This window comes from Ranitomeya imitator, chromosome 4 (assembly GCF_032444005.1).
Source record: "Ranitomeya imitator isolate aRanImi1 chromosome 4, aRanImi1.pri, whole genome shotgun sequence".
Lineage (NCBI taxonomy): Eukaryota > Metazoa > Chordata > Amphibia > Anura > Dendrobatidae > Ranitomeya > Ranitomeya imitator.
This window is the reverse complement of record NC_091285.1, coordinates 384,079,737-384,097,544: the sequence shown is the minus strand read 5'-3', so window position 1 is coordinate 384,097,544 and position 17,808 is coordinate 384,079,737. Positions and strand designations below refer to the sequence as shown.

The 17,808-nt window shown below is 43.9% G+C and overlaps 1 protein-coding gene across 2 annotated transcripts in view; it reads right to left on the bottom strand.

Annotated features, from left to right (window-relative positions):
* THAP9 (THAP domain containing 9) overlaps window positions 1-17,808 on the bottom strand; it is a 76,458-nt gene that overhangs the window by 8,044 nt on the left and 50,606 nt on the right. For both annotated transcript variants that reach the window (XM_069765197.1, XM_069765198.1), the window contains exons 6-7: window positions 11,726-11,879; window positions 7,227-8,001 (exon numbers count right to left, since the gene is read on the bottom strand). In XM_069765197.1, coding sequence (XP_069621298.1) covers window positions 7,227-8,001; window positions 11,726-11,879 — 929 coding nt within the window. The remainder of the gene's footprint in view (window positions 1-7,226; window positions 8,002-11,725; window positions 11,880-17,808) is intronic.

Below are 17,808 nucleotides of genomic sequence, written 5' to 3'. Positions count from 1 at the left end.
TATAACAGGTGTGCCATATAGGAAAGACATATAATAATGTATTCCAATCCCCATATCCCTGATCTATAGTCCTAAAGAACTAAGACATATGGGAATAAGTTCCCACAATATAACATACCATAAGTAAGAAAAGGGAAAAATGAGGCGGGTCCAGTAACAGAATAAACAACAACCCTGGCAAAGGGTAAATATACAACCTGATAAGTGGTCACACGTGCATAGGTAAAGGGCTACCATGCGGTTGCAGCGATATGCGTGGGGCCTTTGCCTCACCTCCTTTATTAGGATTCTATGCTCATATGGCCTTATTTGATAGCCTTGTTTCCAGTTGGTAATGTGGTTTTACCCAGGCACATCCCATAGGCTATGGTAGCCCTTTGTTGATCTTTGGGGTGATGGTTCATTGGCCATGTTATGTGTATTTTATATGTTTTTAATGGTTTTGTCTTGAGGTGCAATAAAGGTTTTTTTCTTACATTTTATCATGTAAATGTGCACACCATCATTAGTCAAGTCTTTTTCGCTTTTCTTGTTCATATTTATAAACAGACTAGGTGTTGCACCCCATTTTTTGTTATAAATATCAAAATATTGGAACAGCAGTGCACCCCTTACCCCTTCGATTATGACTACACCAGCAGATGACATGGCTCCCCAAACAATCACTGATTGTGGAAACTTCACACTAGACCTCAAGCAGCTTGGATTGTGGCCTCTCCACTCTTCCTCCAGACACAGGGACCTTGATTTCCAAATGAAATGCAAAATTTACTTAAATCTGAAAACAACACCTTGAACCACTGAGCAACAGTCCACTTCTTTTTCTCCTTGGCCCAGGTAAGATGCTTCTGGTGTTGTCTATTGGTCGTGAGTTGCTTGACACAAGGAATGCGACATTTGTAGCCCATGTCCTGGATACATCTTTGTGTGGTGGTTCTTGAAGCAATGACTCCAGCAGCAGCCCACTCCTTGTGAATCTCCCCTGAGTTTTTGAATGGCCTTTTCTTAATCTTTTTAAGGCTGTGGTTATCCCGGTTGCTTGTGCACCTTTTCCTTCCACTCAACTTTCCATTAATATGCTTGGATACAGCACTCTGAACAGCCAGCTTCTTTAGCAATGACCTTGTAGAATGTGTCAATGACTGCCATCTGGACCAGTCAGCAGTCTTCCCCATGATTGTGGAGCCTACTGAAACAGACTAAGGGACCTTTTTAAAATCTTAGGAAGCCTTTGCAGGTGTTTTTTTGTTAATTATTCTAATTTACAGAGAAAGTCAATCATTGACAGAAATAAACACTTGAAATAGATCACTCTTTGTATTAACTCTGAGTTTCACTCTTTGTAATGAAGAATTGAAAAATTATCTTTTTGATGATATTCTAATTTTGTGAGAAACACCTGTATATAAAGACTTGAATGATCGATAACACAGGCTAGGTTAAGGATCCTGTTACAGATGCTTTTCTACTCTAGAAAAATTGCCCTATCAATCTCTGACAGCAGCAATTAAATGGAACACGAGCCATGGCACAATCATGGTGGAGCAAAGGATTCTGTTACGACCATTTAGGTACTTCTATGAAGCTCAGCCACAGCCTAAGCTTCATAGGAGACCATGTTCTTCACTATATACTGCAATATCCAGTAGCTATACGATCACAGGTTCAAGGGGGCTAAAAAATGTCAAAAAAAGGTTTAAATTCAAATCGCCTCATTTTTCACTCGTTAAATAAAGGAGAAAAAAAAATCAAAGATCTCTGATATTTATCATAAAATCTCTTCCTTGTCAACGTCTTTGGTGAACACAGGAACCAGGGTTTAATATGCTGCCACTAAGAATACAGCTTAGAAAAAAAAACCTGACTCCTCTCCCCTAGACTACATATGGGCAGCCAGCACCCAATTATTTAGTTAACTCTCCCCACAACCAAGGGAGGGTTAGGTGCCCCCCAATAAGGGCTATGAAAAAGATTTTAGGGTGAGTGCCCCCCAAAAATTTTTTCTTGGTAGCACTGGCGAGTTTTGTCCGAGATACGAGGACAATTGCAACATGCTTCGATTTTTTTCTCAGTTCGATTTCGGCTTTTTTTGTTTTCTACGGCAAGGGTCACTGTTATGGCTGGCAATCAGGCAACACAGCGTGCAGTAATCAGCGCACATACAGAGATCTGGCAATAACCAAAAACAATAGGACGAGCTCTGAGATGTGGAATCTCTGTAGACTGCAGTACCTGATCTATCCTCACACAACTATAAGCAGCAGTGGATTGCGCCTAACACTACCTATGCAACTCGACACTGCCTGAGGAGCTGACTAGCCTGCAGATAGAAATACAAGCCTGACTTACCTCAGAGAAATACCCCAAAGGAATAGGCAGCCCCCACATATAATAACTGTTAGCAAGATGAAAAGACAAACGTAGGAATGAAATAGATTCAGCAAAGTGAGGCCCGATATTCTAGACAGAGCGAGGATAGCAAAGAGAACTATGCAGTCTACAAAAAACCCTAAAACGAAAACCACGCAAAGGGGCAAAAAGACCCACCGTGCCGAACTAACAGCACGGCGGTGCACCCCTTTGCTTCTCAGAGCTTCCAGCAAAAGTTAATAGCAAGCTGGACAGAAAAAACAGAAAACAAACTAGAAGCACTTATCTAGCAGAGCAGCAGGCCCAAGGAAAGATGCAGTAGCTCAGATCCAACACTGGAACATTGACAAGGAGCAAGGAAGACAGACTCAGGTGGAGCTAAATAGCAAGGCAGCCAACGAGCTCACCAAAACACCTGAGGGAGGAAGCCCAGAGACTGCAATACCACTTGTGACCACAGAAGTGAACTCAGCCACAGAATTCACAACAGTACCCCCCCCTTGAGGAGGGGTCACCGAACCCTCACCAGAACCCCCAGGCCGACCAGGATGAGCCACATGAAAGGCACGAACAAGATCTGGGGCATGGACATCAGAGGCAAAAACCCAGGAATTATCTTCCTGAGCATAACCCTTCCATTTGACCAGATACTGGAGTTTCCGTCTAGAGACACGAGAATCCAAAATCTTCTCCACAATATACTCCAATTCCCCCTCCACCAAAACAGGGGCAGGAGGCTCCACAGATGGAACCATAGGTGCCACGTATCTCCTCAACAACGACCTATGGAATACATTATGTATGGAAAAGGAGTCTGGGAGGGTCAGACGAAAAGACACCGGATTGAGAATCTCAGAAATCCTATACGGACCAATAAAACGAGGTTTAAATTTAGGAGAGGAAACCTTCATAGGAATATGACGAGAAGATAACCAAACCAGATCCCCAACACGAAGTCGGGGTCCCACACGGCGTCTGCGATTAGCGAAAAGCTGAGCCTTCTCCTTGGGACAAGGTCAAATTGTCCACTACCCGAGTCCAGATCTGCTGCAACCTGTCCACCACAGAATCCACACCAGGACAGTCCGAAGACTCAACCTGTCCTGAAGAGAAACGAGGATGGAACCCAGAATTGCAGAAAAATGGAGAGACCAAGGTAGCCGAGCTGGCCCGATTATTAAGGGCGAACTCAGCCAACGGCAAAAATGACACCCAATCATCCTGGTCAGCGGAAACAAAACATCTCAGATATGTTTCCAAGGTCTGATTGGTTCGTTCGGTCTGGCCATTAGTCTGAGGATGGAAGGCCGAGGAGAAAGATAGGTCAATGCCCATCCTACCACAAAAGGCTCGCCAGAACCTCGAGACAAACTGGGAACCTCTGTCAGAAACAATATTCTCAGGAATGCCATGTAAACGAACCACATGCTGGAAGAACAAAGGCACCAAATCAGAGGAGGAAGGCAATTTAACCAAGGGCACCAGATGGACCATTTTAGAAAAGCGATCACAGACCACCCAAATGACCGACATTTTTTGAGAAACGGGAAGGTCAGAAATGAAATCCATCGAAATATGTGTCCAAGGCCTCTTCGGGACCGGCAAGGGCATAAGCAACCCACTGGCACGTGAACAGCAGGGCTTAGCCCTAGCACAAATTCCACAGGACTGCACAAAAGCACGCACATCCCGTGACAGAGATGGCCACCAGAAGGATCTAGCAACCAACTCCCTGGTACCAAAGATTCCTGGATGACCGGCCAGCACCGAACAATGAAGTTCAGAGATAACTTTACTAGTCCACCTATCAGGGACGAACAGTTTCTCGGCCGGACAACGATCAGGTTTATTAGCCTGAAATTTCTGCAACACTCTCCGCAAATCAGGGGAGATGGCAGACACAAAATAAGTAAGGTTCTTATGATCAGTCAAAACCACCACGCGATGCTTAGCACCCTCAAGCCAATGACGCCACTCCTCGAATGCCCACTTCATGGCCAGCAACTCTCGGTTGCCCACATCATAATTACGCTCAGCAGCAGAAAATTTCCTGGAAAAGAAAGCACATGGTTTGAACACTGAGCAACCAGAACCTCTCTGTGACAAAACCGCCCCTGCACCAATCTCAGAAGCATCAACCTCGACCTGGAACGGAAGAGAAACATCAGGTTGACACAACACAGGGGCACAGCAAAAACGACGCTTCAACTCCTGAAAAGCTTCCACGGCAGCAGAAGACCAATTAACCAAATCAGCACCCTTCTTGGTCAAATCGGTCAATGGTCTGGCAATGCTAGAAAAATTACAGATGAAGCGACGATAAAAATTAGCAAAGCCCAGGAATTTCTGCAGACTTTTTAGAGATGTCGGCTGAGTCCAATCCTGGATGGCCTGAACCTTAACCGGATCCATCTCGATAGTAGAAGGGGAAAAGATGAACCCCAAAAATGAAACTTTCTGCACACCGAAGAGACACTTTGATCCCTTCACGAACAAGGAATTAGCACGCAGTACCTGGAAAACCATTCTGACTTGCTTCACATGAGACTCCCAATCATCTGAGAAGATCAAAATGTCATCCAAGTAAACAATCAAGAATTTATCCAGATACTCACGGAAAATGTCATGCATAAAAGACTGAAAAACAGATGGAGCATTGGCAAGTCCAAACGGCATCACCAGATACTCAAAATGACCCTCGGGCGTATTAAATGCCGTTTTCCATTCATCTCCCTGCCTAATTCTCACCAGATTATACGCACCACGAAGATCAATCTTAGTAAACCAACTAGCCCCCTTAATCCGAGCAAACAAGTCAGAAATCAATGGCAAGGGATACTGAAACTTAACAGTGATCTTATTAAGAAGGCGGTAATCAATACACGGTCTTAGCGAACCATCCTTCTTGGCTACAAAAAAGAACCCTGCTCCCAATGGTGACGACGATGGGCGAATATGTCCCTTCTCCAGGGACTCCTTCACATAACTGCGCATAGCGGTGTGTTCAGGTACGGACAAATTAAATAAACGACCCTTAGGGAATTTACCACCAGGAATCAAATCGATAGCACAATCACAATTCCTATGCGGAGGTAGGGCATCAGACTTGGACTCTTCAAATACATCCTGAAAGTCCGACAAGAACTCTGGGATGTCAGAAGGAATGGATGACGAAATTGACAAAAATGGAACATCACCATGTACTCCCTGACAACCCCAGCTGGTTACCGACATAGAGTTCCAGAAAGCGAATAACTTCCTGATGTGCAGGAGCCATAGCAACCCCCACATATAATAACTGTTAGCAAGATGAAAAGACAAACGTAGGAATGAAATAGATTCAGCAAAGTGAGGCCCGATATTCTAGACAGAGCGAGGATAGCAAAGAGAACTATGCAGTCTACAAAAAACCCTAAAACGAAAACCACGCAAAGGGGCAAAAAGACCCACCGTGCCGAACTAACAGCACGGCGGTGCACCCCTTTGCTTCTCAGAGCTTCCAGCAAAAGTTAATAGCAAGCTGGACAGAAAAAACAGAAAACAAACTAGAAGCACTTATCTAGCAGAGCAGCAGGCCCAAGGAAAGATGCAGTAGCTCAGATCCAACACTGGAACATTGACAAGGAGCAAGGAAGACAGACTCAGGTGGAGCTAAATAGCAAGGCAGCCAACGAGCTCACCAAAACACCTGAGGGAGGAAGCCCAGAGACTGCAATACCACTTGTGACCACAGAAGTGAACTCAGCCACAGAATTCACAACAGGTCACACAGCAATCGAGTCTTTCATGCAAAAGAATAGGGCCGAGTATGCTATTGTCACACAGCTCAAACTCTAACATTTATCAGTGTCATCCGAGTGTGATCTGATCACATGAGAGAATTGCAGTACAGGTGCAGAGAAGACTGAGAACCTAATTTCTCCATTGTCTGTTTCTGTGTAAATTGGACTGCACTCTGATAACAACCAAGTGCAGTCCAATGTTTTAGACAAACCCATAGCCTTGAATGGGTGAGTGCGATCCAATTATCTGCGATTGTTTTCTTATACCGAATCAACATGAGAAAAAAAATGCAGATCTGCACTGCCCCATAGTGTAACATTGGCCCGAAAGCTATTTGATAAAACATGGGATAGCACTGGGCAGTGTTATACGCCAGTGTGAGCGAGCCCGAAGGTGTATTCTCCGTGTCAGCCTCCAAGTGGTAGCATATTAATCCGTTTCCTGTGTCCTCCAATGAAGTGACCAAGATAAACATATTTGGCATCACCTTGTCCCCCAAAAACTAAACAAAAACAATATATAAAAATATACCGTAGATTTGATTAACCCCTAAAGTAAACAACAAAAAATTCAAAATGCCAGAATGGCGATTGTTTGTCACCTCACCTCCCTAAATAAAATTTTCAGTAAAAAAAAGTGATTAAAACCTATATGTCTTAAATTGGTGTCAATAAAAATGTTAGCTCATCACTCAAAAAACAAAAGTCTAGAATTTTTTTCATCACTTAAATAAAAAAAAAAAAAGCTATGCAATTTTGGTACGGACCCAGATGTGCATATTTCCAGGTCATTTTTACTGCACGATAAATGCCATAAAAAATAAGTATCACCATTTCATCCCACTTTGAATTTTTTCCCCTTTTTCAGTATACTGTATGGCAAAATGAATGAGGCCAGTGAAAGCTATAGCTTGTTCGGCAAAAAAAAAAAAAAACCCTTATGTCCAAGGAAAAAGAAAAAAAAACTTATGGCTCTTAGAAGAAGGTAAGGAAAAACAAAGCGCAAAAATGAAAAATTCTCTCGTCCTTAAATGGTTAAATATAATGGCATTAATAAAATCCTTAAAAACTTACCTTTATGAAGTTGATAATGGCCTGAAAACCATGAAAATGTTCAGAATTTAACTCCTGAATAAACTGCAGTGCATTTGCTACAGTATGGCTTAGCTTATGACACAACAGCGTCATCTTCTCGAGCTTCGTGTCCTCTACAAGTGGAAACATTCTGGGCAGGTTCATCAGATCAGTGATATACTGCCAGGTAATGACTCCTTCAGGACTCAGGATTGAGCCAAGCTCTTCTATCATGTCGCTGATCGTCTGCAGTTCATGGCCAACATCAAATACAACATAATGTCTGTAATCTCTGCTAGGCAAGGAGAAGTGCGTCTGTAGTTCCCAAGGATATGTGAAATCACAGCCGAGCAGGGTGCACATTTCTTCATTGCGTAGATGTCTGTCCATTGTTACAGCAAATACCTCAAAATGCTTCTCGTACAGTTCATGCAAAACATGAACAAGAAGTTGCTTTTGTGCTTGTGGGGTCAATGATTTAACATGAAAATAAGCAATAGGGACTTTCCAATGACCAGTTGCTCCAACAAGCATGAACATCAGGACTTCATTAGCCACATCTGGGCTTCCACTTCCCGCACCCCCTTTACCGAAGTTCACAAAACCTACAAGTTCATTTCGATCAGAGTCAAAAGCAACATTTTGCTGAATGGAAAATGTACTTAAAATAAGAGACACCTGGGTATACAAGTGTGGATGAGATTGTTTCTTCTGCATCAATGCTTTCAGGACAAGAGCATTAATTCCAGGACCTCCACGATCTGACTTCAGCCACCTAAATTTATACATACACAACGTATTAACAGTCAGCCAGACGAATGATTCACCTTTCTGCATATTGGATCCAGCTGAATGAAGCACATAAGGTGGGAGTAAATTGATTTTTCGACAATGTTTTTTTTTCACTTGATAAAGATGCTGATACAAAAAACAAAAACCCTTTTATCATTATTTTTGGAAGAATCCATTTACCGTATATACTCGTGTATAAGTAGAGTTTTTCAGCACTTTTTTTTTTGCGCTGAAAACGCCCCCCCTCGCTTATACACGAGTCACGGTCCCAGAAAGTGGGAGGGGGAGCGGCAGAGCAGTAGGTCACAGAGGCTGGAGCCGGCGGCTGTGGCTAAAGCCTGTGCCGCGGCTTTAATAGCGCACAGCAAAAGCCGCAGGCTTCCAGCACTCATCATACTCCACTACCGGTGCGCCCTCGATGCTGGCACTGCATCTCGTTCCAGCAGCCGAGCGATCACGTGGCACCACTCATTAAGGTAATGCATATGCACGCTTCTCCACTCCCATAGGCGTGGAGCACATTCATTACCTTAATGAGTGGGGCCATGTGATCGCATGGCAGAAAGAGCTGCTGGAAGCCAGAACAAGATGCAGTGCAACCGAGGGAGCGCAGGCAGGTAAATAGGATGTTGGTTTTTCTTTTTTTTTTTTTAAATAACAGGAATCATACGTAGGAATAAGGAGCCATGCACACCAGGACAGGGACTGGGGAGCCATGCACACCAGGGCAGGGACTGGGGAGCCATGCACACCAGGGCAGGGACAGGGGGGCAGTGCATACCCGGCTTATACTTGAGTCAATAAGCTTACCCAGTTTTTCGTGGCAAACGTAGGAGCCTCGGCTTATACTCGAGTATATATGGTACTTCAGCAGTACATCAGGATCTAATATCTCCTGGTGGAACAATCCACCAGCCTCGGGGCAGCAGCTGTCACAACTCCACCAGGTGAGTAGAACCAGCACTTACCCACAGGGTATCACAATATTGCTCTGCTTCCCACAATCTAGATTATAAGCATATAGCAGTGCGGAGACCTGCTATATATAGAACAGGAGATCAGAATATTGCAGGTTCAAGTCCCCTAAAAAGACTTTTAAATACAGTAAAAAATGAGGAAAAACAACAATAGGTTCAAATTCACCCCCTTTTGCCCTATTAAAATAAAAAATCAGATTGGTTGGTAAATGGCGTAACAAGAAAAAAAAAATCAAAACGCCAGAAATAGGGTTTTTTGCCCATCGTAACATTTCAATAAGAGGCAATCAAAATATTGTATCTACCCCAAAATAGTATCAGTAAAAACATAAGCCCAGGGTGCAAAACATAACCCCTTACACAGCCCAATATCCTTAAAAATGAAACTGTTACAAGTCTCAGAAAATGGCGACATATGCATAAAAACATTTTTTTTTTACAAATTCTTGAATTTTTTTTTCCCACCACTTACCGTATTTTTCGGATTATAAGACGCACCCCAAATTTTCATGAGAAAAATAGGAAAAAAAGTTTTTAATACAATGGTGCTTCTTATAATCCTTGCGTCTTATTGCTTACCGGGGGTGGTGGCTGTGGTGAGGCAGGGGTCCCCGGGTCCCTGGTGGAGGAGGCAAGAGTGGAGCGTTGCCGCAGGCTGGGATGAGTGGGTGTTCCAAACTGCAGGACGCTGCTGCGGGTGTCCCAGTGGCGGTGCTGCACTGTGCCTACTGTTCATGGTGGCGGTGCTGCGCTGTGTCCCCGATGCTGCGGGGGACTCTGCTGACATTTTGTGAAAGGCCAGAGTCCCCCGCAAGTTCTTCCATGGTTTCCTGTGCGGCGGTGGACTCTGGGAAAATGGCCGCCGTGAGGCGGCGCATGCGCAGATTGAGATCTCGGCGCCGAGATCTCAGGCGGAGTCCACCGCAGCACAAGAAACCATTATAAGAGAAAACAGCCGCAATCTCTCAGGATATGTCTTGCAAAAGGTGATGTATTTATGCACGTGTGTGTGTGTGTGTGTGTGTGTGTGTGTATACATATATATACACACACACACACACACACACAGCAGGATAAGATGCACGGAGTAACGTTTTGACCCTGCTCCGGGTCTTTCTCAAACTGAAAGCAAACGCAAATTACAATTAGTGCTATATACATATGAGGTGCATGACATAAATCGAAATTTGCAAATATCAGTTTATCTACAATAATTTAAAGGTCCCGTTACAAGAAAAAAACTTTCAACACATGTGAATAAATACATCACCTTTTGCAAGACATATCCTGAGAGAGTGTGGCAGTTTTCTCTTATATTGGACTATTTGGGATTTTCCCAATTACAGCCTGCACCACTCAGTAAAGCTGAGTGCGCTCCTTTCCCTTAAAGGGAACCTGTCACCCCCGTTTTTTCAGTATGAGATAAAAATACTGTTAAATAGGGCCTGAGCTGTGCGTTACAATAGTGTATTTTGTGTACCCTGATTCCCCACCTATGGTGCTGAAATACCTTACCTCTGGAGTCCTCTGCTGCCCGGGGCTTCAGGAAAATGGCCGCGGGATGCCGCGCGTGCGCAGATGGAGATCGCGGCGGCCATTTTCATGAAGCAGAGTTCGCATCTCGGCTTCAGGAAAATGGCCGCCGCGATCTCCATCTGCGCACGCGCGGCATCCCGCGGCCATTTTCCTGAAGCCCCGGGCAGCAGAGGACTCCATCTGCGCACGCGCGGCCTCATTAAGATGGCCGCCCCCACCGATCACCAGGGAAATAGCGCCGATCGTGCGTTTTTTTTCTTCACCTGCGCAGTGGATTCAGCAGTTGGGCATGCGCAAACCACTACGCCACCAACGGAAAGATATGCAAGATCTGGGGGAAGAAACAGCGATGTCACCACGCCCATATGACTAGACCAGCCTGATTGACAGGCGAAAACGGCGACTTTGGTACGGTATTTCGGCACCATATGTGAGGAATCAGGGTACACAAAATACACTATTGTAACGCACAGCTCAGGCCCTATTTAACAGTATTTTTATCTCATACTGAAAAAACGGGGGTGACAGGTTCCCTTTAAATCTAGCACAGGAAACCATGGAAGAACTTGCCGGGAACTCTGGCCTTTCACAAAATGTCGGCAGAGCCCCCCGCAGAACTGGGGACACAGCGCAGCACTGCCACCGGGACACCCGCAGCAGAATGCCGATAAGGTATATCCGCATTATAACACGCACCCCCATTTTCCCCCCAAATTGGGGGAGGGGGGTGTCTTATCTGAAGAATACGGTAAATAAAAATAAAAAAACACTATATACTCATTCATACTGGACCTGGAGAAGCATAATTTCTGGTCATTTTTACCATATAGTGAACATGGTAAATAAAAAAACTCAAACTATTGTGGAATTGCACTTTTTTGCAATTTCAACGCACTTCGAATTTTTTTCCAGAGCATCACGTGATAAAATCAATGGTGTCATTCAAAAGATCAACTCTACTTGCAAAAAAATAAAACAGCCCTCATAAGGCTATGGGGATGGAAAAATAAAATAAGTTTTGGTCATTTGAATGAGGGGAGGAAAAAATGGAACCACAAAAATGGAAAATCCCAAGGTCATGAAGGAGTTCAAAGTCAAGTCATGGATCGACAATAAGACATAACCCATATCTACTCTAATAACTGAAGCCATAACACCAGAGTGAACAATAACTAATATTTTCCTAGCACTTACTGTCGAAGTCTTCTTGGCCCCGGCAGGGGCAGCTTGGTTTCCTTCCTCAGGTACTTGTATGACAGAGGGTCATTCAGTTGTAAAGTCAGGGAAAACATGCGCTGCTGGGCAGAGTACTCTGATTCAGGCTTTTTGAAAAGTTCCAGAGGAATGTCTAGCGATACAAAATAAGAGTTTACATGTGTGAATATTGCTGACATGACTTAAGAAAAAACAGAGAAATCACATAATGCTCTGTATTCATTAATATAAACAAGCAATTGAAGGAAGAAATCTGCGCTTCTCAGGTTCTGCAGTTCTCACAGAGATACGGTACTTGAAAACATGTCAAGTAAATCAAACAAAAGAGATAATATAAGATCTTATTATAAAAAAAAAAATGAGTAATCATAGAATCATTCTTCAATTAGTCTTTTTTTTTTATTGAGCAAAATGATCCAACATCTCTTCTAAGTGGCAAAAATATTTAAACCTTTAGTATTAGCAGATCATTTAAAATGTGAAATTAGAGTCGGTGGTTTTCAATAAATTGATTTACAAAGGTGTATGTGGGCAATATGGTTTATATAACCTCTTTCTGCAGGAGCTAATTTTCGTTTTCACTTTTTCCTCTCCTTCTACCGAGTGCCATAACTTTTTTTTATTTCTTCGTCCACATAGCCATACGAGGTCTTGGTTTTTTGCAGGACAAATTGTACTTTTGAATTACACCATTTTATCTTGAGTCACTGAAAAGTGGGAACAAAATTCCCAAGTGTGTTGAAATTGCCAAAAAAGTACAATTTTTTTTATTTTATTTAATACATTCACTATACGGTGATATGCAAAACTGACCTGGCAAATTTATTCAGTACAATTAGACAGTTACCAAACATGCATTATTATTTTTTTTTATTTAAGTGGTGAAAATAACAATTCCCGCTTGTATCGCTATTTTCCTAATGGTTTCAATTTTTGAGCGATGAGACTGTGTGAAGGTTTATTTTTTGTGCACTGAGTTGATGTTTTTATTAACACCATTTTGGGGTAGATGCAATGTTTTGATTGCCTGTTATTGAATTGTATTAAAAATCGAGCCCACATCAAAGATAGGGCCACAGCATATGACGTAACTGTACATCATATGATGGGAAGGGGTTAAAGAATAGGCAATCCATCAAAGTCTGATTTTCACAGCACATTTGTTGAAGTGCGTCACCGCATGAGCAACAGATTTTTGAGACCTTCAGCAGAATGGTTGTTGATGTTCATGAGGCTGGAAAAGGTTACAAAACCATCTCTAAAGAGTTTGGATGCTACTAATCCAGAGTCAGGCAGATTACACTGGTCAACACAAAAAAATCATCAGCAAAGGTAATATGTCTGTTTTATGGAGTTTGATGTGCAGATTCCAAAAATATGCTTAGGTTTTGCTCTATCACAAAGTTTCTGATATAGAAGTATTTTTATTACATTATTCCTGCATTTTCAATGTACCATATATACTCGAGTATAAGCCGAGATTTTCAGCCCAAATTTTTGGGCTGAAAGTGCCCCTCTCGGCTTATACTCGAGTCAAGGTGGGTGGCAGGGTCGGCGGGTGAGGGGGTACGATACGATACACTTTATTGATCCCGTGGGAAATTATGGTATCACAGCAGCACAATTTAAATCATAAAAATCATAAAGGAACTACATAGTTGACATGACAGTGGAGTTGACAGAAGAACATTATACATTAGAATAGGACATACACAACAAGTGAACTGAAATGTAGAGAAATAAGTAGACATTCACCTTGGTGGTTTAACCCTAATGTTATTATTGTACATTCCCATGGCAGTTGGCACAAACGATTTCCTATATTTTTCCTTCTTACACCTCAGAAGTATTAGCCGGTTACTGAAGGTGCTCTTCTGTCTCATGAATAGCTCATATAATGGATGTGCATTATTGTTCATAATTGCCATACACTTTTTCAGAGTTCTTCTCTCCACTACCTCCCCAAAAGAGTCCAGATTACAGCCCACAGCAGAACTTGCCTACTTAATAATCTTATTCAGCTTATTAGCATCAGAGGCCCGCACACTACTACCCCAGCACGTGATTGCAAAAAAGATGGCACTCGCCACTACAGATTGGTAGAACATTTCTAACATTTTGCTACACACATTAAAAGACAGTTTCCTTAGGAAATACAATCTGCTCATCCCCTTCTTGTAGACAAACTCTGAGTGGCATCTCCAGTCCAGTTTGCTATCCAAATGAACCCCCAAATATTTGTAACTCTCCACCTGCTCTAACTCCTGGCCAGCAATAGTGATCGGTAAGCATTCCAACTTAATCCTGCTATAGTTGGCCACCAACTCCTTAGTTTTCTTAACATTTAGTTGTAGATAGTTACCATTGCACCAATCCACGAAATTCGACATCACCCTTCTGTATTCCTCATCCCCCTGATCTCCCCTAATGCATCCCACAACCACAGAGTCATCCGAAAATGTTTGAAGGTGGCAAAGTTCAGATTTATACTGAAAGTCTGAAGTATACTGTGTGAATAGAAAGGGCGCAAGCACCATTCCCTGGGGGGCACCTACACTGCTCAATAATCAGCTTGACACCACTGCTCCCATCTGTACAAACTGTGGCCGATCTGATAGGTAGTCAGTTATCCAATTTCTCATCCCCTCCTCAACCTTCATATCAGTCATCTTTTTGTGTAGTAAAAGTGGCTGCAGGGAGTTAAATGCACTCGAGAAATCGAAGAACATCGCTCGCACCATGGTTCCGTCAGTCTCCAGAAATGAATGTACCCTATGTAACAGAGAAAGAATAGCATCATCCACCCCCAATCTATGTCGGTAGGCAAACTGAAGGGGGATCGATAAAAGCATTGACCCTTGGTCTTAAGTGAGCAAGCACTAATCTTTCCAAGGTCTTCATAGCGTGAGATGTTAAGGCTACAGGACGATAGTCATTTAGGGTTGCAGGAGAAGAAGTCTTGGGTACCGGCACCAGACAGGAAGTTTTCCATAACACAGGTACCCTCTGTGTTTGTATACTTCCATTAAATAGGCGTGTAAAGACAGTACACAGCTGGTCTGCACAAACTTTAAGGACACGTGAGCTGAGTCCATCAGGTCCTGCAGCTTTACCAATGTTAAGTGACTTAAACTGCCTCCTCACATCATTTTCGGATACTCTAAATTTAGTCTGCTCATCCTCCAATATCGATGTTGCAGAATTTGCACCCAATTCCCATCCACTATCAGTTGGCAGTGCACATGTACTGCTAAACCTGTTGAAATACTCATTCATCTCATTAGCCTTGTCTAGATTTCCACCATCATTTTCAGGCCTCAGCTTAAGCCCAGTCAGTAATTTCATTCCTGACCAAACCTCTCTGGTATTATTGTGGGACAGTTTCTTTTCAAGTTTAATTCTGAAGGCTTCCTGGGCCTCCTTTATTTTATGCTTCAATTCATGCTGTATCATTTTAATTTCCTCTTTGTCATCTAGTTTAAATGCCTTTTTTTTTCCTGTTGAGCAAATGCTTCAATTCCTTTGTTATCCATGGCTTGTTGTTTGCAAAACACCTAATCTTTTTAGTCGGCACCAACATATCAGTGCAGAAGTTAATGTAGTCAGTCACTCTACCAACCACTTCATTAACATTTGTATACTCGTCCATTGTCCCAAGCAACACATCCCAGTCTGTAAGATGAAAACAATCCTGCAAAGCCTGTTCATTTGCTGGACTCCACATTCTAACTGATTTAATGGTAGCAGGCTGTTTTCTAAAGCCCCCGTCACACAAAGCGAGATCGCTGCTGAGTCACAAGTTTTGTGACGCAACAGCGACCTCAGTAGCGATCTCGCTATGTGTGACACGTAGCAGCGACCAGGCCCCTGCTGTGAGATCGCTGGTCGTGTCGGAATGGCCTGGACCTTTTTTTGGTCGTTGAGGTCCCGCTGGGTAGCACACATCGCTGTGTTTGACACCTTACCAATGACCTCATGACAGGACGTCCCTCATTGAGGTCTGTTAATTGTCATGAAATAGCTGCCATGTGACATCGTTGTACAGGTCGCCGCATCGCTGCTGCGTCGTTGGGTTTGACATCTCACCAGTGACCACATAGCGACGCAGCAACGATCCCTGACAGGTCGTATCGTTGTCGGGATCGCTGTAGCGTCGCGAAGTGTGACGGGGCCTTAACAACAGGTTGGTAGACTGGTGACAATAGTATAAGATTGTGATCAGACTTCCCCAAGGGCGGCAGGGTAGACGATGAATAAGCATTCTTGACATTCGCATAGAGTAAGTCTAAAGTAATTTTGTCACGTGTTGTACATTTAACAAATTGATAGAATTTAGGTAAGGCAGTAGAAATTTTAGCCCGGTTAAAATCCCCAGAGATTACAGTAAGCGAGTTGGGGTGTTTCAGCTGGAGCCGAGCAATGACTCCGGACAGCACTTCACCTGCAGCCTCATGGTTTGCAGTTGGTGGTATGTACAACACTATTGCAGTAACAAGCGAGAATTCTCTAGGAATATAGTAAGGTCTGAGGCCAACAGCTAGCAGTTCAATGTTCGGACAACAATGGCGCTCCCTTACAGTCACATGCCCCTGATTGCACCAACCATTGTTTATGTAGAGTATAACTCCACCGCCCTTTTTTTTGCCGCTCTTCAGCCTCTGTAGGGTCGCCTTACCTCACACGGGACATGTGGTCTACCCACTGCAGGAGAAGGCATTAGCCTGCGCAGCTCCAGAAGTCGGCCCCTTGAGTAAGCAACACGTTTATGAACAGACTTAGGGACATCAATCAAAACCTTGCCCATGTTAGTCGCACTAAGCCTGTCCGTGTAGGGAGGCATACAGTGCACGCCTCCAGACATAGCTGTGCCAATTCCCAGACAGGTAGTGGCCGCCTGGCAGTAGGTGCGTATAATACCAGTCCTAGGCTGCAAGGTGATCACAAATGCACTGTAAATACAGATAGCTGCAGGTAGCAGCAAACATCCAAGGGAAACCTTTCAGGGGAGCCAAGGATCAGAAGCATACATCCAGAAAGCTGTGGGTAGCAGTATGCATCCAGGGGAAACAAATCAGAGGATCCCAGGTTCAGAAGCAACCAGCCAAGGGGAAATCCAAGGGTTCAGCATAAATCCAAGGGTTCAGCATAAATCCAAGGGAAGCATTCCAGCGGATCCAAGTTCAGAAGGAGAAGGTACTGGGGAAAAGAAAATTCCTTAGGAGTACCAAAAAAAAACTGAGGTTCAGAAAGAAAAAGGTTCACACATAACAAAAATAATTCCAAATAAAATAAAGTAAAATAAAACGAAATAAAACAAAACAAAACAATTGCTGCTGCAATGGGCTGCCACTAGCACGGCGCCTTATTGTCCTCATCCAGCAGAGAGCAGACAGACACGTCTGCTCTCCTTGGTGTCATTTAATCTAGGGCGCTGAGGCATACTTACCTGCTTCCAGCGATCCTGGCGCTCCCCCTGCCGTCCCACGGTCTTCTGTGCTGCAGCTCTCCCCCGCTTCAGCGGTCACGTGGAACTGCTCATTAGAGAAATGAATAGGCGGCTCCACCTCCCATAGGGGTGGAGCCGCCTATTCATTTCTCTAATCAGCGGTGCCGGTGACCGCTGATAGAGGAAGAAGCTGCGGCACCGAAGACAGCTGTGCGGGAGAAGGAGCCGGACGCCGGGAGCAGGTAAGTATGTCATATTTATCTGTCCCTGTTCCAGCCACCGGGCGCCGCTCCATCTTCCCGGCGTCGCTCCGCTCTGACTGTTCAGGTCAGAGGGCGCGATGACGCATATAGTGTGCGCGGCGCCCTCGGCCTGATCAGTCAGTGCGCAGAGACGTTGGGACCGGACGCTGGGGAGCTGCAAGCAAGAGAGGAGAGTATGGCTTTTTTTTTTTATTGCAGCGGCACAGATTTATGTGGAGCATCTGTGGGGAAATATGAACGGTGCAGAGCATATAGGGCACAGCTATGGGGAAATATGAACGGTGCAGAGCACTATATGGCAGAGCTATGGAGCAATATGAACGGTGCAGAGCACTATATGGCAGAGCTATGGG